Below are 24,582 nucleotides of genomic sequence, written 5' to 3'. Positions count from 1 at the left end.
TCCCAGATAACTTTAATACCTCTATTTGGAGAGAATTAATAATTCTAGGAGCATTGGGTGTTTTCGCAGGGGAGCGCATTTCATCAAAAGCTGATCATGAATGATTAGTGGAGTGGTGTGCATTCAGAGCCTGAAAAAATCTCCAATGTAACAATGAACCCCTAAATCACATGAAAGTATGTAATATTAGACAGATGTCTCTTGTAGATAAGTCATGAAATATAAAGCAACAAATAGTTGGATTCACTTGCCACTGCACATACTGCGATGTGGCTCTTGCCTATAGCAGATATTGTGATGTCGATGATGAAACTATACATTGTACAGAACTTAACTTGACACACTTCTGCTGCGATAACACATCTGGATAACATGTACTGGTTTGCAACTTGGCCATTAAGTGACATTACAGGGGGAAATTCATTAAAGTACATGCAGCTTCCTCTGGAGCCTTTAGAATACCATTTTAACATATGTAGCAGTACTCCCCAAGACCTGTGAACACACTTTAAGTCTGATATATCCAGAGGAAGCACTCAGGATAGTCCTCTGGATTTAAATGCGCAACATTATAAATTCCAGAGTGGAGTAGTTTAGTCCAAAATAGGCAGTGGACTGTAACATGATATTTGCAAACGTAATTCTATTTTTCCAACACATTCTAACAATCTGCCATCTATAGACAAAACCATCGAGGAAAGGCAATAATGACTAACTTAACTTGGCCTAACTGGTTGCACTTTGTGCCATCTTTCAGAACTGGTACTCCAGCTTGACCCAGCTTCCCTTAGCCACATGGTGCACCTTAGCTGAAAGGAACTACTGCTATAGGTAAAACTGACCACATCACACACATTAGCAGAAAATTCAAATACTATGGTCTGGTGTTTCTATTTTTTTCTTCCCTTGGAATTTTTAACTCAGTATTTAATTGGATAATCTTTATAGTTTTGGGATCAATATACTAGATTTGCATACAAAACAAAACAAAACGTACAAGGAATAATCGGTCTTGGAAGTCATGTTTTTTCGGTAATAAGTCATTATGCAAAAGCATGGCGTTATATATCGTTCATTTACTTTGCGTGGAATCCTCAGTAGCAACTGGCACATGAAATTAATCATAATGTGTGTAAATAAAATATACACGCTGAGGAAATAAAATATGTTGTGTTTTTCAAAATACAGGGGGAACGAAATTCTGATTCTGAGAGATAATGACTTCACATAGGGCCAATGTGCACAGGTGTCACTAATGACATTAAACATGGCTCCGCTTTAATAAGGGCACCAGTACGCAGTGCTAGTGTGAGTAAGCTGAAATGTAACGTTACAATACGGACTTCAGTGTTTGGACTTCACAACTTCCTGATGGTAGCATCTCCAAATATCAAAACATTTGCATTCTTAAACCATATGTTACTTAGCGGAGGACTTTTTTTTTTTTTTTCATTTCGAGTGATATGTCGTAGTTAACGTCCCAGAAGGCTGAGCTATCCCGTCTCTGCACTGAAGCCACGCCTATACAGCTTCAAAACTTTGAAAAAGACACTATTAGGACGCTCTAAATTTCCCAGTCAAAATAGAAAGGTGATTGTAAAGTCGGAAATAAGTTGTATCGCTCAGCTAATCCAAATTTCACTTTTAGCATGTTGTTAAATGCAGGCCCTGGTGGTTTGCATTCACCTGACAGTGGCGCTCTGGAGCCTCCGTTCCGTTCCGCTCCTCTCCTGCGTGTCCGTATGTCGGGTATTTCTTCAAAAACACGTTAGCCTGGGCAAGTTAAGATACTTTTTCTAAAGTTTTTCAACTGCAGTCCTTCATACTTGAGTAACACCGACTAATGGTCACCAACGTCGCCACTCTTCTTCTGTTAGCATCTTGCCGAATAACGCAGGCTTCTATTCTAACGTAACAGTTAGCTAGCACCGAAATTCTGTCAAATATCAAAAAAAAAAATCGCGAGAACGGGGCGACTGAGAAAACTCCGGCCATTACAAATAAATGATTACTAAAGCAGCTTGTTCAGGCCAACTGTGCGAGATGTAGCCTACATATTACAAACTCATGCTACTTTGCACCTCAGATTTCTTATTTTTGTTTGTCTGTTTTATTTTTGAACTTAATTTATAAATAAATAAGTTTTGTCAAAAATACACCTCTTCATTGAACGGTTTTCTTTGTTTTATTACAAACAAATACAGTAAAAAAAAAAAAAAAAAAGCTCCACATATTATTTAAAGGCAACATTTTCCTTTTTTCAACTGATGAGAAAAAGATCACAACACTTGCAGCTTAAAAAAATATGCCTTCAGAGGTCAAGAAAATGGACCCATTTAGCGTTTAATGTGTTTGACTTTCTACAAAATCTGACAGAGTACATCACATATTTTCTAAATAATTTTCAAATCAGGTGTCAAAAATGAGTGGTGGAGAATTAATTCTTCAGTGCTTGACTGAAGTCCAGGACTGAAGATACTAGAATGGATACACAACACACGTCCCATCATGTGCAGAGAACGAGAGTAACCCACAACCTTACATTGTCTGAAAGCCCTTGAAGGTGACATCAGTCTGAGTCCATTTGTTCAAGATTAATGGATGTGTGTGTGTGTTGACAGCAGCCCTCTCAGGAGTGTGAATGTCTTTCAGAGGCAGTGTTTAGAGTTGTTGGTATAAGTCCATTCCCTTCTTCTCTTCTTCAAAACACATGTGTCTGCTCTATAGTCCATGAAGGGTGGAGCTGATGATGTCCATGAAGGTGGCCTCCACACAGTAGCAGAGCTGGACATCAGGATCAGTTCCACCCAGTTCCTCTGCTGTCCTCTGGGGTAATGTTAACTTGGATGAACCTCCTCCTGGAGTCACGGCACCCTGAGGCTTTTCCTTCAGATCCTGCAGGCCTGAGGCAGGAAAAAACAAATCATCTTATTCATGTTATTACTTAAACATTGATAGATCTCTCTAACTTAATCATCCGTGTCTTGCATTATGTTTCTGACTGTTCTACACAACAGATTTTTTTGCCATTTACTGGTATGTATATATCTACATATATTCATCATCTATATATCATATTCACATACAAAACAAGGCATGTGGTGTCGCCATGTAGGTTCTGAATATATGGATGTTGCCTTTCAAAATCCACATGCAAGATACTTATAACCTACTGCTAGAGTTGCCCCAACTCACTTTGCAAGATCAGTAATTGAGGCTAATCAAGGCTTGTTTTATATAGGATGAAAGTTGGCACACTCAGCAAGCCAAAGTGTACAAACCATGTCCATCATTGCACAGGCAAGAGTTAATTTGTTGCCTGTGTTGCTGCCAACCAGATGGCAACGTACTGGTACCATTGGTAGAGAAGAAATCTGGTGAAAGATCATATCCTTTCCCAAGATTAAAGAAAATCTTTGAAGGATGCATTTTCTTAATTCAGATCTATTCAACTGTCAAAAATATTGATCCAAGTTGGAATAGCTCCATTATATCTAATGCAGCCCTACTTTGGGTAAAATGTGGAGCTACATTATGTAGTAAAATGTAGATACTGGATCAAGACTCAGTTTTTAAATAACTCAAGAGTAGAGGATTAAAAAAAAATATTGGGACATGGCCATCTGCAGTTTTGAACCATATCGAATCCCATGTGTAGGGGCCAACTAATATCCATCCATCCATCCATCCATCATCTGTACATATTATATGTACGCCGCTTAATCCTCTGCAGGGTCGCGGCCAACTAATATCAACAAATTAATTAGCATTCTCTACTCTGACATCAAATGCACATTTTTCTGTGGATCTATGGCTTCCTTTGAGGGTTTTAATGTTGGTTGATACATGTGTGAACAATTTAAATAAGTTTTTCAGGACAGTGACTGCCAATGTAAGTGCAAATAGCTTACTGATCTGTGAAGACATCAGATATAAAGAGAGGGGATTCTGGAACAACAATGCTTATGCTAATATTTTTGTAAGAGAAATGTACTTTAAACATTTGTGTAAGGAGGTTCTTTCTTGATAACGTCATTGATATATAGTACATATAGTGTTTCTACACTGGTGGTCACACTCAACAACAAAAAATAATTGTTCCCAATCATGTATTGATAAAAAGTGTAACCTAAAGGATACAAATCTTGACAATACTATTTAATATATTGTTATAATGGCACACAAGTGACTAAAAATACTTACGAGCAATGAGAGGGTCAATGTCCCTGGCTTTGGTGGCAACGTCCGATGCACAAACTTGGCCCACTTGTACTAGCAGAGCTGCTACATCATCATACAGTGGAGGGAAGGCTTGGCAGAACGCCACCAGGCATGGCAGGATTGGCATGAAGAAGGAGAAACGCTTGGCACGAGTCAGCACTTAAAACAAAACACAGGCACACTTACAGTACACACAAGAGCTGCGTAAACAATAAATACAGTGGCTAAGAGGGCAGTACACACAATACCCTTATGTAATGGAGAGAGAATACTGCACTAACAGCGAAAGGCCAGATGGTGGCAGTCAAATATTGGGATATAAAATATCAACACATACTGTTTGACAATAGCTGATATACTGCATACAGACTGCATTGTGATTTACAGCATGCAATGACTCTGCTGAGAGCAAATTCAATGATGGAGACACCAGTAGATAAAAATAGGTAGGCAAGTAAAGAGGACCACAACCAAAGGCATCAATGTACAAGTTGTCAAGACGAGGAAACAATTCACTGACCTGTGAGGAGGGTGCCCATGACACTGATGGCTAACCTGGCCACACTGAGAGACTTTGGTAGGGCATACTGGGTACATAAGTATGACAGCAACTGGATTGCAAAGATCTGTGGGGGCACACATATTCACAACTGATTAAAAAAAAAAACAAGACAGTGTATAAGATGCTCTGGCACAAGACCAGGGCAAGTCTGGGATTTAAAGCCAGAAAAAGGGAAAGAGAGGAAAGGGAAGGTTGCGAGGCCTCACCTGCTTTTCCAACTGGGGCTGGGCCAGAAGCTCTGGGATGAAGTCCAGACAGATATGGATGGAGGGGATGCCTGCCACAGTTAGAGGCAGCAGAGCTTGAGGGTAACCCTGACAGCGAAAGAGCAAAGGGGGAGAGAACAGAAAATATAAATCTTGTGATAAAACCAAGAACGATAAGGGAGAAATAAGGAATTTGCAGTCAATTAAATCAAGTACATGTTTAAACACAAAAGTAATTATTTATATAAAATATGTGTAGCTGTGAATGCACACAGCAGCTTCTGCTTGGCAGTGTGGACAAGGGTGGATTAGTGTGACAGAGGGGGGACTAGTTTGATGAAGTCCACCATATGGCCGTCTGCTACTTCTGGGAGTGCTGCAGTCACTTAGCACTATAGCCATCGGCAGAATCTGGTGACTAATGGGGTCAACATGACTTGGCTCTTCATGAAAAACTGACTCGAAGGTCTTTTCAGCAATATGGCACTATCCACTCAACTACTCACAGAGAGCTTATCAGCGTGATAACATTGCTTTCTAATGTCTACATTTGACAGGAGACAAGAAAATCTCATCGTGGAGGAACTTCATTAAGAAGTAGGTATTCAAAAGAGTGTGCTTAACAACAAAGGGTCAAGAACACACACAAGCCCTTGCTGGTCTTGTCTTCAGTACTGTTGTAACTCTCTCCCTTTTTTTTTTCTTTTTTTGTTTCTGACTCAGTAAAGCTCCCTGCTTTCCCATTGTCACAGTAAAAACAACATATATCAAACGTACAGCCCACTTTATCTTTTCCCATTGTGTTACCTGAAAGTGGACCAACTTGGCAATGTTGGGGTCAGCGATGAACATCTGATGCAACAGACAACAGATGAGACACTGCACCTCCCTCAAGTCACTGAGGAGGCCTCCTTCTGGCTCGGTGTCCTCCACGCTCCCCCTGGCACTCGGCCCTAGGCTTCCCTGTTTTGATTTCCCTGACAAGGGGCCTCTAATGCTTCTCAGCAGGCTTTCCGTGTTGGCCCCATGCTGCTGCTCTTCAGAGGTTGGCAAACACACCTCTAGGAGAATTTGGACTGCTGCGCTATCCTGGGGTTAAATAGAAGTTTATAGGTGTCATTTCTTCTTCTGTAATAAAGTGAGAGTATGTAAGAGAGAGAGTCTATGTGTGAATCTGCCAGTTAGATGTTTAAATACTTGTGCTGATAGAAGGGCATTCTTCAGCTCCTCCCTGGTGACCTCAGGTGTATCTGGCTGCCCGGGCACACCCAGGTTCGAGACTGTCTGGCTCTGCCGATCAAAGTCAGCCGTCTCCTTCAGGTGGGAGTGTAGGTAGGCTTTTGAGGCCAGCAGGTAGCCATTCAACATGTGAAGGACAATGTCCATCAAAGGGGGACATCTGGCATAAAAAAGCAAACAGTTAAACCTGTAATTTTGTTTGCTTTGGTGAGGTCATCTGCTGTAATTTGACAAGGATAGTCAGGCGCACATCCACAAAACCGAGGTTCTGAACAGAAAAATCAGGAAGGAAGGAATTAAGAGGGTTAGGTTCTAGCACAGTGTCACTGTTGCCTTGATAAGCTTCATTAATATTGTAAACATGATTTTTATGAGGATATCTGCCAAAACAAACCAAATTAAAAAAGGATCTTGGCGGTGCGGTGAAATGCCGCAGGTTGGTGTAACGGTGTGGGAATCACTCCATGGTCCGTGTGTGTGACATGTTGGGAACTCCGCTGATAAGTTTGCCAACAGACAAAGCTGCTATGTTTTCTTCTACTGGCATACCGGTCCAGCTAGTGATTGTTTGTCCTCATCGGCGGATTAAAAATAACAGTAAAAAAACAGGAGGCAGATCATTACTGTGTTTTAAAGTGGGGGACAAGAGCAAACTGAGGTCAACATTAAGAAATGTCTGTTGTGTTCCCTCTGTAACATTTATCCATGTTAAATAACATGCCCTCCAACTCACCATCGTAAAATGAATAGGAAAACCTGCTTATATGAGCTACAGCCGCCTGGGGGGTTTCCCGGGCTGAGCTGAGCTTCATGTCAAAGTGTCCTTGAGCAAGACACTGAACCCCAAATTGTTTGTGATGTGCACTTGGCACCTTGCATGGCAGCGTATGTAATCAGTGTATGAATGTGTGCGTGAATGGGTGAACATGGCAAGTATTGTTAAGTGCTTGGAGTGGTCACTAGACTGGAAAGGCACTATATAAATGAAGTCCATTCACTATAAATCCTATTTACTCCACCCCAATGTAATATATATTCAGATTACACAGATTAACATTTTTTGTTGGAGAATAATGCCCTGCAGTGCATACTTCGTCATATTTGGTTTTTGACAATTGACAATTATAATGTAAATACACTCTTATGTTAACCAAGAAATAAAATATACTAGATTAGTCAAAAAATATTTAGGTGCAGCCCTACATTAATGTTACAGTATATATTTTTAAATTGAGAAACACTTCTTTTTTTGTGTTCAAATAGAGGATTATCATTATTATTAGTGTTAACATACAGTACACTGGCATACATCTTAAATTATGTGTTGATCCTGAACAGTAAAACATAAAAACTGCAGTAACAGTGTTTTAACAATTGCTTTTAAGGTATCCCGAACACCATTCTTGCATTGTGTGAAAATCAATGCAGCCAATTGTGTGGGTCCATACGACGTTAACCACTAAATGTGTACACAGGTCTTTGTACAAAGACACACAATGTAACACTTTAGAACATGTGTAATAGTTACCTGTACACCCTTTGATCACAACGCAAAACAATGAGAGGGTCCACCATGAGGTCATTCTGCGTGTACCTCTGCTGCCTGAGCAGCTTAGCTGAAGGCTGCAGGGCGTTTACCGTCATCACCCACAACCTACAAAACAGACACATTAGGTTCAACTTTCATTCATATCAAACGAAGGATTAAGAAGTTGAAGAAATGCCTGACTCAAATTGAGATAGCATGATAGTGTTATGCACCTATAAAAAGACATAGGGTAGTTTTTTTGTGAAACTGGAAATGCCTGACAAAAGATTGCTCATCCAAATGAATTACAAGCAATGAACTAATCGTGAACTGTCCACATTTTGTTTCCAAATAGATTTAAAAATTCAAGTGATCTCAGCCTCTCAGTCTTGGCCATGATCGAGCAGAGCTGTGCGGTTACAAATGTATTGTATATTAAAAGACAAATACTCCAAAGCTTCTAAAAGATGGTACGAGACGGTTCATTTACATAAATAACTGACTTAATCACAAATGAGCCTGTGGCAGCAGTTCACCCTCAATCTCTCATATCAGACCAGTGCTGAACTATACACAGCAGGGTATACTTGGAGCTCCAAGTCTTCCTGCAGCTTGTGCACCAGCATCAATCAGTTGATCTGTGTGAAATTTGGCACCACTGCCCTCGTCCTAGGTTCACCAGAGCCTCTTGTCTAGCCCTCTGCAACATTCAATACTATGAGAGGGAGTAAGGACGAGAAGAGAAGAGGGAGGGGGTACAATCCCTCACATCTCCCTCATGGTGCCTCCCCTCAGTTTTCCTGCCCTGTGCTTCTTGTTACAGACCTCTGTTGGATCGATAGGATGTCTGCTCAGAGCTTTGGTAACTGCAGTCCTGAGGGCCCTGGGGCAGAGTGAGGGTCACCCTCTTCTGTCCAGAGAGTTCACGCAGGCTGACACAGTTGCCTGGCTCAATACCTCTGATCTAGTCAACAAATAATCACTGAGCAAGCAGCCTGGGGTTAAGGGCAACATCTCTTGTTCCACAGGTCTTCCTTTAATCCATTTACTGGGTCTCACTTCAAGTTTACACAGCCTTAGGAGAGACAACACTGAGTCAAGTAGTACTGTTAACCTTTCACTGAAAAGACACACATATATAAATGTAACCAGCAGCCAAAAGGGAAATATCATGTAATCTGTGAATTCATATTTACATTTGGGCCTCATTTTTAATTTTTTTTTTTATTCTTTTTTTTTATTTACTCTTTACTTAATAATTTGCAAAGGCTGTCACATTCTAATTAGCGAAGACAAGATGCTTATCTGGACTCATTATTTAATCTGAGCAACCCAATACCAAAGTGATGTCATTAACTCAAGGCATAATAATAACACTCTAAGGCAAAAACATATCTACTAGGCAGTAGGCACATCAATTACCTGGTTCTATATAAAATTTTAAATCACATCATGTAAACAAATTGAATATTCCATTTACTACGATGTATTATCTCCATGTGAGATTCTGTGGTATTCTCACTAAAAGCGGCCACAGCAAAATATGTTATCCTCGGTTCAAAAGATCTCATTGTGTCCAGAGCATATACCTGCGAGGCATCACAGTGTTGAGGCCCATCCAGAGCTTGTTGAGGGTCTGCTGTATTCGGCGAGGCACGGCAGGCTCCAGCAGGAGAGCCATGCTGGCTGTGAGGGCCTCTGCATAAGGGATCAGATCTCCAGGAGAGAGCAGTGTTAAATGCTCCAGGATCCGCATCAGCCTGGGGCTACTAGATGGTAACTTCTGGAAGGCTGGGATGTGGGTGAGGGGGCAAACAGCTGATTAATCATCAAAGTCTAGATGTCTTATTTCCCCAACTGAATTGAGCCACACATTCACAAAAACTGAATAGGAACCAGAAACGCACAGAGCATTAGATAAACACGTCTGCTTAGACTTAATGGTGGTGGGAAGATACGACTGGAGTGATATCATCCTTTAACCTAAATCTACAAAAAGTGGGATCAAAGTTAAGTGTCAAAACTACAGAATTAAAAACAAACAGAGTGGGTCATCTACTGAAAGAAAGGGCTGCAAATAATTACTTTCACTGCCGATCTTGTCAAATTCTCACCATTCCTAGTTACATTTAAGAAGTGGGAACAAGCATTTAACATGTTAGAAAAATTATTGAAATGTTTAATTGATTATCAAACTAGTTGCCGCCACATTTTCTATAGATAAACTAATAGACTAATTGTTGTAACTTTACTTGAAAGTTCTGGTTCCACACCACTGCTGATCTGAAATCCCTTTCCCCCTCCTATCACCAAGCCCTGGGAAGAAGAGGAGCTATTTTTCTATTCATACTATGCTTTCCTTAGCAGAATTAATCCATTCACTGTCTTTCCTGTCAGCCTTTTCCTATAGAAGTTAGCGATGCAAAGGGTTCATAAAAACAATCCCTGGATGCCTTAAAACAACACAGGTATTTTGCATAAATACATAAAATACCAACGTATATATTACTGTACATTAACCTGCACAATGGTGTGTGAAACTGATTATCTGTAACACTTTTGTATTTTGTCAAGGATCCCTCCCAAAGAAAAGCCAATTACAGCATAATCCGCTAAACCCTGGAGGATTAACCACTGATATAAGATTTCAGCCAGATAACAGCTTCCACCTGTAAATGTATTATACAATATTAGGCTTGTTTCCCTGTACCACTCAAGACTGATAACACTACTTGCTCATCTACACAACCATGGATCCTAGATCAGTATCACTTTTACTGTTTTATTCTCTATTGAGATCTTTCTGAATGTACTTTTTCTTTACATTTTGCCCTTCAATCTAATCATTGTTAGGTTTACCTTTAATTCTATCTAATCAGCCTATGTATTGTCATTATGTTTACATTCACCTTAAGGGGAAAATGTGGAACTTGTTACAAGGACTTTGGTAATATGTCTCACATTTGAAAAGAAATCTGGTTTTAGCAGCAAGACATGGGATCTCTATATTCATAACAACCAGCCTAAACCTTCTATCTCAACCTTATATAGTTTATTTCATATCTTTGCCCTCCTCACCCTGGTGGAGCTGGCTCTGGGTGTATCTGCAGGTGTTGCTGGGGAGCATCATCCTCCTCAGAAGAGGCAGGGTACCGGTCACCTCCTCCTCACACACCCAGTCCTCAACTAGGCACAGGTGGGGGTAGTTGGTGGCCAGCAGCCTCAGCAGGGCAGAGTGCAGACCTGGGTACCGGGAAAGAATATTGTTTATTTGTAAGGTTATCAACTATGAGACTTTTTTTTTTTTTTTTTAGCTTTTTTGAAGGAAGGAATGAATGCAAATTTATTTTGGACATGTCAAAACAAAAAAAAAGTTGAATTAGTTTGACATATAAGCATAAAGAAATGAAAAGCATGTTGCATGTTTATTTCATTAAAGGTCCCATATTACACCATTTTTCATCAATTTCGCACAGCTGTCAGAGGTCCAACAACACTGTATTCGAAATGCATTGCCCCAAACCCATACTACTGAAATCAGGCTGTTTCTGTGCCTGCACCTTTAAATGCTAATAAACTCCATCAGTAAATTCCTGCCTTGCCTGCAACACGCCCCTCTCAGGGAGAGGATGCTGCTTACACTGACAGTAGCATGTGCTAATGTTTATGGTGGATGTATTGCTATGGCTCGCTGACATGATGTCGTCGAACCATACCAGTTTGACCCAGAATTGGACCTAGAAGGAGAGGCACCTGAAGAAATACAGACTCTGTAGCAGGACGTTTCAGAATGGTTAGTCCGTCTGAATATGTTACTTAGTTTGTTCGTATGTGTTTTTACAGTTACTACCATGTAGCTAATGCTAGCTCAAAGGTAACTTAGTCCTTCGGCAACTGTGAAGCTAGCTCTGACCGACGACATTGCGAAACACTGCCATCTTACTACTGGATACACCAGACTTCACTCGGAGATGAACACACACCCCCCCCCCACGTAATGACAGGAGCTGAATCTGATCAGCCTGTAGGAGCCCCGTTTTACCAGTGGGTGGGCTGCAGAGACATTGCAGGACTCCGTTGCTTTGCTCCGTTGGGAGTTGGTATGTTCAGGGAGGACCAGTTTATATATGGAGAGACCAGAGAAGACGTGTTTTTCATAATATGGGACCTTTAAAAAGCATTAACCCTATACCCTAAAATGAGTATGGAGAAGTATATACTTATTTTATCCTACCTCTTCTCCACAATTCAGTAATTAATCATAATCGATTTACTTCCTTTCATGAACCTGTGTTCCTTTGTACGCTCCCATCTAACTATATACAATTTTATATACTATGTATTTTTATTTCCTTTTTGTTTGTGTTTGTCCTTTTTTTCCCCCAAAACAAACAGATCAGATTATTTTCTGGCAGAGTAAAAGTCCATGTCTCACCTCCTAGCTCCTGTTGCAGGCCCTGAGCCTGAGTAACCAAGTACTTAATGGGGATCTGGTCCATCAAGGCTGCTGAGTAGGACTTTGGCTTCCTCTGCATCAGGGCTTGAAAAAAAAAAGAGAGAGAAAAGGTAGAGTGAGGCAAAGAAACTATGAGACAGGAAACAGAGAAGGTGAGCACATAAAGAAAGAAAAGGACAAGTGTTTTATTTGGCAGTGTAAGGACACCAGAGCCACTGTGCCGACGCGTTAGAGGAGCGGAGGTGATTTTTCATTGACGTGGGTTCATTACCACTGCTGATGGGCTTCATTACTCCTTCCTTGAAGGCTGCGGGAGCACTTGGGTAAACACAGCAATTAAAGAGATGGGCATAAACTCTCACATAAATCTGGCCTAATGAAGGGCAAGAGCAGTGCTCGTCATGGGAGAGAATAAACACTGACTAGGCTAACTGCTAATGCTCAATCTAACCTACAGCTGTCCTAGTTAGCTCAGCTCCCGCAGCCATTGTACTTGGCTCTTTGTCAGACCTCCATTTATTCTCTATGAAGCGGCCAACATTCAGTGCCGTGAGAGAAAAGGATGAATGACTGCACATCCAGAGTGAGAGCATCTCCAACAACTTCACAGAGGACAAAAGCTGCCTTTCTCCTTTCACTGCCTGACAAATTCCCTCCATCTCAAATACAATGTCTCCTTCAGTGGAGGCGATGACAACAGACACATTTTAGACAGGCAGAAGAGGAGAAAATAAGAAATAGAAAGGGAAGTGAGCCAACAGCACAGTGGGAAGCCTAGCAAAGTGCAGTGTTATAAGGGATGCAGTCATTATTGTCAGGTACATACCCAGTTGTTTGGTGCTTGCCAACAGGTTCTCCTCATAAGACAGGATGTAGTAGAGGATTAGGAGTTGGGTGGTGATGGAGTAGCGCTGTCGTCCTCCTCGACTGCCCTCCCCTTGCTAACCAATCACATAAAGGGGAAGCAAAACAACAGGGTATAGGTTAGGTAGAGGCAGCAGAATAGGGCTCTGCATTATCTGTTAATAGAGACACATGATGAATAATGGTAAAGAATGATAATTAAGTGCTTGCAATTTCAGTTTAATCACCACAATTTACACTGACAATATCAGTAGCTTCATATCACATATTTTGTGTTGTGTTTGTAGCAAAAATTTTGCTAAACCCTTTTTTAATACATTTGGGTATTTGGGGACAAAGAAAGCTACAGTTATGTCTATAACTTGATTTTAATGTTTAAAAGGGCTTTTTCCCCACAATGTATTGTAGTAATGCAGTCAAATGTAAATCATTACTCCTGGTTCACTGACTTTCATCTTAAGATCAGATGTACAGTACAATAAAGTGGTACTGATTCCAATAATTAACAGTTATAACATTAATGATGTAAACTGAATCAGGGGTTTCAATAGAGACTGAAAGAGAAGTTGTGATATTAAAAATAAAAAAAGGAAGTAACTCAATTACTTCTGGCAACTTAAGAGACAAATGGTGCCTTCAAATACTCATACATACTGATACAGATATCATCAAAGAAGAATATGTAAAATGATGAACACATCAGGAAACAACATCAACTGTTCATGAAGCAGGTTTACGTTTTGGCAGTCCCCTAAAAACCCTTTGGCTGACTCACCCCTGCAGAGCTCTGAAAGACGTTGAGGATCTCCTGCTCAGTGATGGGCTGGTTGGTGGCCTCTGGGTTGGCCTTGGATGCTGGAGTGAGGATGGAGTTAATGTAGGCATCAATTAGGGGAATCAGTTGAGTGTGGATGGGGGTGGTCGTCTCACAAAGTTGGCGATAGATCCAATCCTGGTAGATGTACACGGCACCAGAGGGCAAAATTAAAAAAAAAAAATAAAAAAACTACAGACTTTGGAGCTAATCATCATTTTTTGGAGCCATCTAGTGCACATCTCCTACCTTGATGGACACTTTGTGCTTGGTGAAGGCTCGGCTCCGAAGCAGCTGGTAGATACAGTGGATGGGGAGGAATCCTGTGATGTTAGCACTTAGGTTGTTGGTCACTGCAACCCTCACAGCATGGGCTGTAACCACCTACACCCGAGAAAAAAATAAACAAGTTATCTAAACAACACCACTGGAAAATAGACCAACAACTCCTACATATACTGTATTGTTTAACGTCACTTTATAATGTGAACGTGCACAACTTTGGCTGAATGTGATTTCTTATTTTCTGGTTTCTTCACTAAGGGCTCCATTGTTAACAATGCTGCTATGAATTTTGAAGTGCTTCCTTCTGCCATGAACATGCAAACACGTCGGTCACTGAAGGCGCATTCGCAGCTGTAGCCATCGGTTCCGGTAGTGTACTCGTATGAAAGTGCACAGACCGAAGCTTTGTGACTGGCATCTAATTCATGACAAGCGAGCACTTTTTTCCTGCTGCTGCCGTACAGTAGCTTCTTTGAATACATGCCGCAGAAGCACGCACCCAGCCACCTCAATTTGTGGCAAGTGTTGAACAGCTTAACATCTCCAACATTTTCCTCTATCCATGCCCAGCACCATTTGTTTTTAACTCCACTCCCAAGTTAGGCTGTATCTTCACCAGGTTTAATTAACTTTGCTTCGAGTCGAGTTGCAGGGTTACAACATCAACTCACATTTCTTGGCAAGAGCTGCCCTACTCTGGCTCTGATTGGCTTGCACTAGTTGGTCGGAAATCCGGCACCAAGCTGGAGAACTTTAAGCCCTGCATTTATAATCATCAGGAGAATCACAAAAGTGTTTCATGAACACTGAAAAGTTCCTCATAGTTGCTTTAACAGCTTTAATAAATTATCATCAATTATTAAATACATTATTCAAAACAATTTTACAGCATCTTTTGATGGGAAAAATAAAGGAGCGCTGATGGGAAAAAAAAGCCTAAAATCCTACAAATCACTGAACACTGGAATTTACATGTTGACAATGTGCAAGAAGGACTGTAATGTATGCACCTGTTCTGTGAAGATCTCCTGTGTGAAGATAGTCTTCATTTTGCTTAGAGAGCTGGGCTTGATGGCAATCTGTACAAAGTTGAACATTGGCACAAAAAACAAAACAGATAAAGAATGTCAACAATGGAAGGTATACTGTGAGTGAAAAACAACCTGCAGGCAACAGTGCTGGTATTCTGTAATTCCCTCTTTTCATTTTTCATAAGAAAATTCTACATGGCAGGCAGAACTCTGACTTGAGAGGATTGCCCTAGGGGTGGAAACAAACAGGCTCTAAATCCAATTACATTACACATCTTAGTGGAAAATACACTGAGACAGGAAAACTACTTAGCACACAGGCAGGATACAATAGTGCACTTAATAAGTGATAAAACAGCAAATTGGCCACCGGGTATAGAGTGTCTTAGTAGATATGTGTATGCTGCAAGTGTTTCATCAGTGATATAGTCTTTATATGTGCCCCTGCTGTAGTGGAGGAGTGGGTCCAGTAGCTGGTCAGCCAGACTGATGTATTGATCACCGTCTCCTTCCCACCTACCACCTTACCTTCATGCCCAAAGTAGAGCACACCAACTCAATAATGGAGCTGAGCTGGTTGCTATGGAAATACATGGCAACCAGTAATAGCATCTCTCCAAAAGAAGCAGATACGCCTGCAGCACTAGAAGGAGGAGGACACACATATGAATGCAAGGCAAGTGAGAAAAGACACATGGACTTGTCCTTAATCCTGGATCTTACAGGACAGATATTTTAATTAACTCATTAAGCTAGCTGCATCAACCCACACACATCGCTGCTCTCACACACACTTTCTTCATCAATATGTGTCTCTTTAGTCACTCCTAAATTCACTTTGAGGCTCATGATTTACACTTTTTCAACTACAGTCACAAACAAACACACAATCATATGCATTGCTGCATTTTGTTGTTAAAACAGGGCATACAAACTTAATTTTAACATTAAAACTAAACCAACCCTACAGAGTTTATTACTTTCAGCTGCAACAAAGAACAGTTACCACTAAGCAACACACATTTGAGTATGAATTCATTCATTAAATTATCAAATTTAATTATTTAATGTACGCTAATTTAATGTAATAAATGTTAATAAGCAATAAAAGATGTGAGCACTGATTTTCTTTTACATTACTAGTTTACTGAGTATTACTCAGTGGTGTTTAATGATTAAAACAGCTTCTCAAGTTAAGACTGTAATTACTTCAAGTAACTTTAAGACAGTCGCTGCTTTTGTTATCACTACATCTAGTCAGGCTCAGTCAAGACTATGTCAAAATTAGAAGTGGGGGAAACGTACACATATTTATATTGTGATAATTATCACACCATTATTCAAATATTTTCAATCATAAAAAGTAGTAGTTAAAAGTATTTTTAAATCACAGTCTAAAGTTCAGCTTGTGTCATTCAAGCAACTTTTTTGTAATTTACAATTTTACTCACTTATCATTTGAACATGCAAACCAAATACCAAAGTTTATCCAAAGAACAAAACCTGTTAAATAATGCCTCACTATCAAAGAGATTGCCCTTACCTTTCAAAGTATTCCTCCTCTTTGATCATCCAGCTGAGCCACATGACCATCAGCTGTTCCTGTTCTGGAGTGCTGGACACAGACACACACACAGACACACACAGACACACACAGACACACACAGAGGATAATGCTCGCACTCAGTATGACAAAGGACAATATTAACCAACTGCCAAGAGATACAAAGCAGACTTCTGGCAGGCAGCATGCACTGGCAGAAAATCAACACTCAATACCCCTATTAGTTGAACAGGGTTTGTGATCCCAAAGTATTTGTGCTTAGTGAATAAAACAAAGACTTCTAAAAGTAGGAGGTAATAAGACAAGCTCTCTGTACCTAACCAATGTAGGGAAGGCAAGCAGCTTGCAGAAGGACAGTGAGACAAAGCGAACACCAGCAGGAGTGGCAGGGGGCCTGCTGGTCATCAACTGCAAGAGCTGCTCTGCCTCTTCATCTGTAGGCCTATAGAAGTTGGAGAAAGATGACATTTTGCTTTACATTAGCTTTTAAAATCTACAATATTTTGAACAAATTCACAAACTGTGGAACATTTTTAAAATATATACTATATCTAACACATTCTGAGTTAATAAAAACAGGCCAAACACTTAACTAACTCAAATAAAAACAACCACATAGACATCAGAATCAAGATCACTCAAGTATCAAATTAGGGAGGTTGCTGCCTCTTTGACTTACCTGAGGCCTGCGATGCCCATGAGGGCACAGTACAGTCGAAGCAGAGCACTGGCCTTCACCACATACTCCTCTCTGAGGCCAGAGTACCCTGAGCCTCCCCCCTCCTCCATATCACCGTCATTGGGCACGTGGGTGCTGCGTGAGCGCGGCAAAATTGCAACCAGCTCCAGCAGCAGCTGTCTGCGCATCTGCCACAGCACCGAGCTGCTTTCTCTCTTACGCTAGCAATACAAAGACAGAGCAAGGCAAAGGCATGAGTGCACTGCACTTCCATCCAAGTGTCTACATAAGGGCTCCAACTTGTGAATGTTTGGCATATCGGGATGACAAATTAAAAACAATAAACAATCAATTAATTAAAAAAAAAAGTCAACAATGCACTCACTACTTCAAATAACTGAAGGCCAAGACATTAAAATTAAGTTTAGATTTGGGTTGGGTATGGTTAGATAGTAAACATGTTGACATCTTATGAAGAATATCTAATCAAAGACAATAATAACTAATGTAAGCTTTACCTAGTTTAACTTAACCTAGTGCCATTTCATCCAGTAGACCAACATGGTGAAACTCTTGTATTGTGTGCCATGAGTACACCATAAGTACAACACATCTGGTCTTGTCACCTCAGAAAGTTAAATTTTGCCACTGTGTTGCAAATTAAATAGCATTAAATGAAATCCAGAATAAGGCCCTCACCTGCTGTCCATTGCGAATGAACATGCTGAACCAGGTGCGGACTTTGCTATTGGTACCCAGCAGTAGCCCACTGACATAAGAGACGAGGGGACTGACTGCCTCATCTGCGGTATCTGGTTTATAATCCAGAGTCAGAGCCACACCCAGACCAGGCAGGTGGCACTCCTCCACCTGGGAATACACAAATTAAACACATTCAGTACTAGTACTACAGTACAGTACTACATCATGTTTCAATTATTTGAAAGTCCATTGCGATGTAAACATCTCGTTTTGCATGACATTTGATCAACAGTTGAAAAACAAAATGTTTTTGCTTAAAAAGAGACTAACAATTCATCAATTATCTAAAGCTGTTGATGAACTCATCATTTCAGCTCTACTATGTCATTTGTGCCTGCATGTTATATGCTCTTTTAACTGATCTCAGGACAGTTTTGGTATGAGTGTGAGTACTGCTGATGCATTCTTCAGCAAGGTTATGAATTTCTACTACCTCCCGGGGACTCGGTCGATAACTGACCTTGTGCTATAACCTTCTTGAGAGCAGGGGAGAGGCAAGAAGACAATTTTCTCCCTTCAGGGATAGTATCACCAAGTGTATCACAACATAAATCAGTAAAGACAGAGATCTTCTGGATTTCTAACCTTTATGAAGTGTCTGTGTGAAATAACTAGAGAATAAAATGTTACAGAAAAACATTGCCTCTCACTAGCCTATTTAATCAGGAATTAAGAAAAAATGGCTGTGAGCTTGTGGTAACCATCATTTCCATTATCACTTAACCTGAAGATTCAATCTTTAATTTTTTGAATAATCGATTAGCTGTTTGGTCTATAAAATGTCAGAAAATTGTGACAAATGCCCATTTTAATTTCCTTAAGTCCAACGGGAAGTCATATTGTACTAATAATGGTTCAAAAGGAAATATATTCAATGAACCATCATGAAGGACAAAGAAAGAAAATAGCAAATCCTCACAATTTAGAAGCAGAACTAGAGAATATTTTGCATTTTTTCGCATCGTCATTTGACAGATGTTATTATAAAAACATGGCTTATAGTCGTTTCAAAGCTGTTAGGTTTGGCATTTAAAATTTCAAGACTTAAGCCAACTTAAAACATGCAACCACGTTTCAACATTGTCAGTTATTGGAAACATCCTGTATCAAACATTTTGATATGAAAGCATGTTACACAAACTGATGAGATAAACAAGTATTAAAATTAGTTTACACATCCATAATTAATGTGCAAAAAAAATGCATCTTCAGCAGAATATAGCAGCTGTGATGGATTCTCATACTTGAAAAAGATAAACTTTGGGATTCTGTCGTTTGTTTGGAGTCCTGTGATTATATTAACAGTGACTTACCACCATAGCTCTGATGTTGAGGGCCTGTGAGGGGTTCATCTGACATAGCTGCCTGAGGGCTTCAGTCCTGCGTCGACCACCCACACTCTCCTCATCCTGACGCTCCCCATTCTTGATCAGACCTCTACAAACTGCAAGGAAAGCAAGCATATGTAAGCAAAAAAGCTGTATAACACATAAAAAACGCAACATATTCAAATATAAATATCATATTTCAAGTCTAACAAATTTCCTTACAGCGGATGCCTTGAATCAATCGATTTAGTGCCTATAAGGAATATGCTCACTAAATTTGATTTTCCAACCAAGTAAGGGAAATACTGATAAGAAACAATACACTTTACCGGTGTATGTTAATTCAACAACGTAATCCTTGACTTTAGTCTCCTGGTTTTCTTTATGTCACTGACATAGAATAAAACTGTCTTCATCATTTCTCCAATATCATGGCCAACTCATATTCCCCCATAAACTGCAGAATCATGACTCATTTATTTGCCTGTAAATAGGATTTAATAGCCACCAGAAAACAGCATTTCCACAGCCTTATCTGATTTCTTTTGTATTTATCCACAGCTGACAGTTTAAAAGGCAAACTGTTTATGGTTTGCTGATATTATGGCATGGCCTGAAATGATATTCTCTCCCTTCTATGTCACTTCTAGTTCATTTCATAACCCTGAACAATCTCCAGTGGTGGTCTGGTCACCAGCTTCTGTTTAACATGACAGACCTTGATGCTTCTAGACAGGGTAATTTCCCACACATCACCCTTAGATCAATTAATTTCACTTTCAATTCAATGAAACAATGAATTTTCCTGTAACAGAGCCATACTGACTCCTTGTTTTTGATTGATATGTCACTGACACTAAAGTTACTGACTTGACCCTCTGTGTGATAAGGAGGCACCAGAGAGAGCAGGGATTTTTTTATAATGCACCTCTCGAAGCACACACAGCACACTGTGAGCCAGAGCGTGACAATAATGTTCATCAATCAAAGACAAATACTCCCTTGGGCCAGTGGCATGGCTAGAATTAGAGAAAACACCTGAACTCAAAAAGAAAACATGATGACACAGACTGCCTCCAAATTCAACACTGTTGTCACAAAAAGCTTCTAAGGTAATGTTAAGTACACCCTCTTTCTGCCACAGCAGGTGCGCTCACTAACCATACAAGGCTACTACTGGCAATTAACCAGCCACTGTGTGTCATATTTTCAGCTGACAACATGTGTAGTGTAATGCGATAAATTACCTTCGCTGAAGCTGTCAGGGACGTTGGCAACTAACAGACACAAAAACCAGTCTCCGTTGCGAACATGAAGCAAAGCCTCTGCCACATCTATGATGGGCAGCAGGGAAGGCAACTCTGTGAAAAAGAACACATAAACTCACATTGTAGACAACAATTTGTCAACTGCAATGGATAATAGCACTAGAGTGGATTATTCTCAAACTGGCTGTACAGAGATATTAGGAAGTTTGTCCTTATATACTGTACAGTTAATGTGTGCTCATATAATTTTGCTCTCATTATCATCAAGCTGTCAATTTTGTTGCAATTTAACCAATGAGGTCCTGAAATTGCTAATTTCAGATTATCAATTTGACAGAGTGCTGCACTGATTATATATTTGGAATTTTGCCAATGTTTCTTTTCAGGTATTTTGATTTAATTAATTAATTAATTAATCAATGTTTTTATTTATTAATATAGATGCAAATTATAGCATTTTTAAAATCATTTTTATGTTTGCCAAAAAGTTCTTTTTTTTTTTATTTCCTCACAGAGCAGGTGTCTATGAACCAAATGTGCATGAGAATAAATGAAGCTTTTGTTCAAAAGTTTATGCTGCAGTTTAGTGTATATAGTCCTTATCCAAAACACGATGGACTTTCTCAGACTGCATTCCTACAATGAGAAAAAAAAATGTATCCCATAATAAATCAGTATTATATCATTATCAAGATAGGGGACTATATGTCATCCTAGACTGTGGATATCTTTATATCATGAACTGGCATATGTGTCGTCTTTTCCTGATTTTAAAGGCTGCATTACAATAAAGTGATGTAACTTACTGAACTTACCAGAATGTTCTACTTGTTCTAATGTTTATTCAATACATCAACATTACTGATGATTATTTACATTTCACTGTGTTAATCATTTGTTTAAGTTTTGTTTTGTCAAGTACAAATAGTTATCCCTATAATATTTTTTGCAATGTTAATATTGAGGTATATTGTCAGAAATATTGTGTCCCAACATCTATGAAGTGATTTTGAGGTGATTTCAAAATATTGAAATGCATATTGTGTATCGTGATGTGTACAGAAGCCTTTGTATTCAACACTACCCCACTTCCACCGCTCCTCTGGGCAAACTATTAAAGGACATGAAAGAAGTTGGGTACCTGCTTGTAAAATGCAGAGGACATCAGCCACCTCTTCCAAGTAAACAGGGCTTTCAAAGAGCTCTGAGGACTTTAAGAAGAATTCTCCATTTGAGTCTACCACCTGAGAGACATCAAGAGAAACAGACTGTACAGATCAATCATTCAAGGCACACTATTATGTGAGGAAGAAAGTACTGAAGGATGTTGCAATTCAGAGAAATATGTCATTTGTCAGTCAATGTGAGAGAAACTTTTGGGAATTCTTTCTGATGCCAAGTTAACTTTTGCCAAAAAGTTAAAGCTACTGTGCAGTCTTGTTTCTTTCACCAGAGAACCATTTACACAAGAAAGGTGTTTTTGTTCTTACAATTCTTAATACTACTAAATAAGTTATTCATGCTTTAATAGATTTTTTAAAAATCTTTAGACTACTTTTCCTCTCCATATTCAAGTGCAAAAGATGTGTCTTATACATCCATTATACAAAAGACAGCTGCCAACAAGTCAACTAAAATTAGCTGGATTTCTGTACCGTTTTATCCCTATCAGTTATCTGGGTGGGTTTGAATGGCACACTATCCACCATCTATAAAATCAATTATTAACAACCTTTATACATTGAAACTGTGCATTTTATTCAACTTCAATACACTGTCTTTTCATGTCATGGTGGCATTTTGTTGTTATTAGAATCATGCCTGCAAGTACCATTTGAGCCAAGTTAATTTGTGTCGTCAGGATCCTTTGATTTACTGAATTATGTAGGTACCTTATTCATGATGGCCAGCAGTTCACTGAGAGTCAGTCGGAGCCTCCTGAGGGGATCACTGTGTTCAAACTCGAGGGTCAGGCCATGCTGCAGCTGTGACACCAGGATGCTTTCTCCATTAGAGCCACCTGCCTTGTGCCTGACAGAAGAGATGGCACATTGTGTGTACTGCAAAATGAACTTAGTTACCACGTCGTGACAATCGTATCACCGTGTGTAAGTCATCTATACCTTAGCTGCTGCTCCTTCCGTGCATCCTGCTCCAAGGCATGAAAGTCCACAGACAGGAGCGCTACAATGGAGTTGACAGCCTCTACACCAGAGAGCAGGCGGAGGATGAGCTTCTTGTCCTGAGCCCAGGACTGGCTCTGATCAGCCGGAGCACACAGAGCCATCCTCACCAGGCAGGGCAGCAGCAGCCTCAGCTCTGGGTCACTCAGGGCAGCCAGGCGCACCACATCCACCTTCTGCATGGCTTCAAAGGCATAGGGGCTGACAAACTGTAGCCCTGCACTGTCTGCCATCTCTCCGCCAACACACCTCGAGGGGACAGGCAAAACAGACCGTGTAAAGTGCAGAATCTGAAGCCACGTGAAGCAAATAAAGTGGACAGGCTTCTAGTTAAGGCATCCTATGCGACACGAGCATATGCACTGCTTTAAAGGTTGAGCAAACACTATGGGAAAAAACTCTACAAAACTACTCAAAGCGACGCACAGCTGGTGGAGTTAACGGTAGTCACATAGTAGCAGTACATTCATTCATAGTTTCTCTAGCGCGCTCACAAACAATGTCTTTGCTAGTTAATTTGTCTCGAGTTTAGATTAGCTTATATAATTTGATAATTAGCTTATATGAAATTGAATAAATGTTGCTATTATCACTATAACGTTGCAAACAAGATAAATGCTGGCCATCGCGAAAAACTAACGCTGCTGTTAACGTTAGTGGTGCTAATGCTAGTTAGCTAGGAGCTGGAATTACACATCGTCCAAGTTGAGCTGACGAGGAAAGTGCTTCCCCGAAAATCAAATATCACTCCAAGTCATGAGTGGCACCCCGAAATGTTTGACACGTGTGATTTTGAAGCACGACAAATATCGTATAATACAGCTAACACCACCGAGGCGTAGCTAATTGCTAACTAGCAGTGGCTAGTTGCTATTCACTGTCCCCATTGCTTTAAGATCGACTCTTAGCATGCTAGTAGCCAGCTAGGCTAGGCTAGCTTGTCAGACAACAATACTCTCATGTGCTGTCTGGTCCGTTCATGCGGCATAAACACTCAATGCAAGTACAACATCTAATGGAGAATCATCTTACCTCACTTATTAGGATGATAATGAGTCTTTTAAAGGATAAATTTCACCACCGAGGCCCTCAGACCTCGGACTCGGCTTGTGCACCGTCAGCTTCTAACGTTATTGGGGAGTCCTAAGCCAATGACAGAGAAAGAAGTTCGTCCTAGCAGCTGCCGGCAGGTTTATGGAACTGTGTTGTCTTGTATATTTTTTAACGCCTTGTCTGTTGTGGTTTCCGCATAGCCACTCTTAGCTTCGTCCACAGTGAGTACTATGTCAGTGTGACAGTGAGGGAAGTGGTGCAGTCAGCAGCCTGAAGCAGCGCTGACTAACTGGCTGTAACAGTGACAGTGTGGAGGCAGGACGATGCTCCAGACCTGCCCTGACTGCAGGCAGCGGTGCGATCGTCAGGGGCTGGACTGATGTGAACACCTCTTACGAGTACGATTTAATTTGCAGGACAAAGCAGTGGCATCGGCATATTTAATATATATTTAACTTATACAGCTTGATCAAAAGAGCGATTATCTAATAGCGACACCATTGACCTACACGTGTTGATGGAGGTTCTCAGTCATCCTG

The 24,582-nt window shown here is 40.3% G+C and overlaps 1 protein-coding gene across 1 annotated transcript; it reads right to left on the bottom strand.

Annotated features, from left to right (window-relative positions):
* Positions 1-2,283: 2,283 nt before the first annotated feature.
* ints2 (integrator complex subunit 2) lies at positions 2,284-24,428 on the bottom strand. The gene is made up of 25 exons (XM_037119809.1): positions 24,023-24,428; positions 22,931-23,239; positions 22,700-22,838; positions 21,949-22,051; positions 20,787-20,900; positions 19,525-19,655; positions 18,149-18,319; positions 17,450-17,670; positions 17,087-17,212; positions 16,750-16,821; positions 15,735-15,849; positions 15,186-15,254; positions 14,140-14,274; positions 13,852-14,028; positions 13,039-13,153; positions 12,192-12,296; positions 10,835-10,999; positions 9,346-9,547; positions 7,757-7,882; positions 6,187-6,388; positions 5,797-6,078; positions 4,990-5,097; positions 4,742-4,847; positions 4,204-4,380; positions 2,284-2,903 (listed from the first exon to the last, which is right to left on the bottom strand). Exons 2-25 carry the CDS (start codon positions 23,221-23,223, stop codon positions 2,722-2,724), a joined length of 3,636 nt encoding a protein of 1,211 aa, XP_036975704.1. The 5' UTR covers positions 23,224-23,239; positions 24,023-24,428; the 3' UTR covers positions 2,284-2,721.
* Positions 24,429-24,582: the final 154 nt, after the last annotated feature.

This window comes from Acanthopagrus latus, chromosome 13 (genome assembly GCF_904848185.1).
Source record: "Acanthopagrus latus isolate v.2019 chromosome 13, fAcaLat1.1, whole genome shotgun sequence".
NCBI lineage: Eukaryota > Metazoa > Chordata > Actinopteri > Spariformes > Sparidae > Acanthopagrus > Acanthopagrus latus.
The sequence above is the reverse complement of the archived record's forward strand: the minus strand, read 5'-3'. Positions and strand labels throughout refer to the sequence as shown.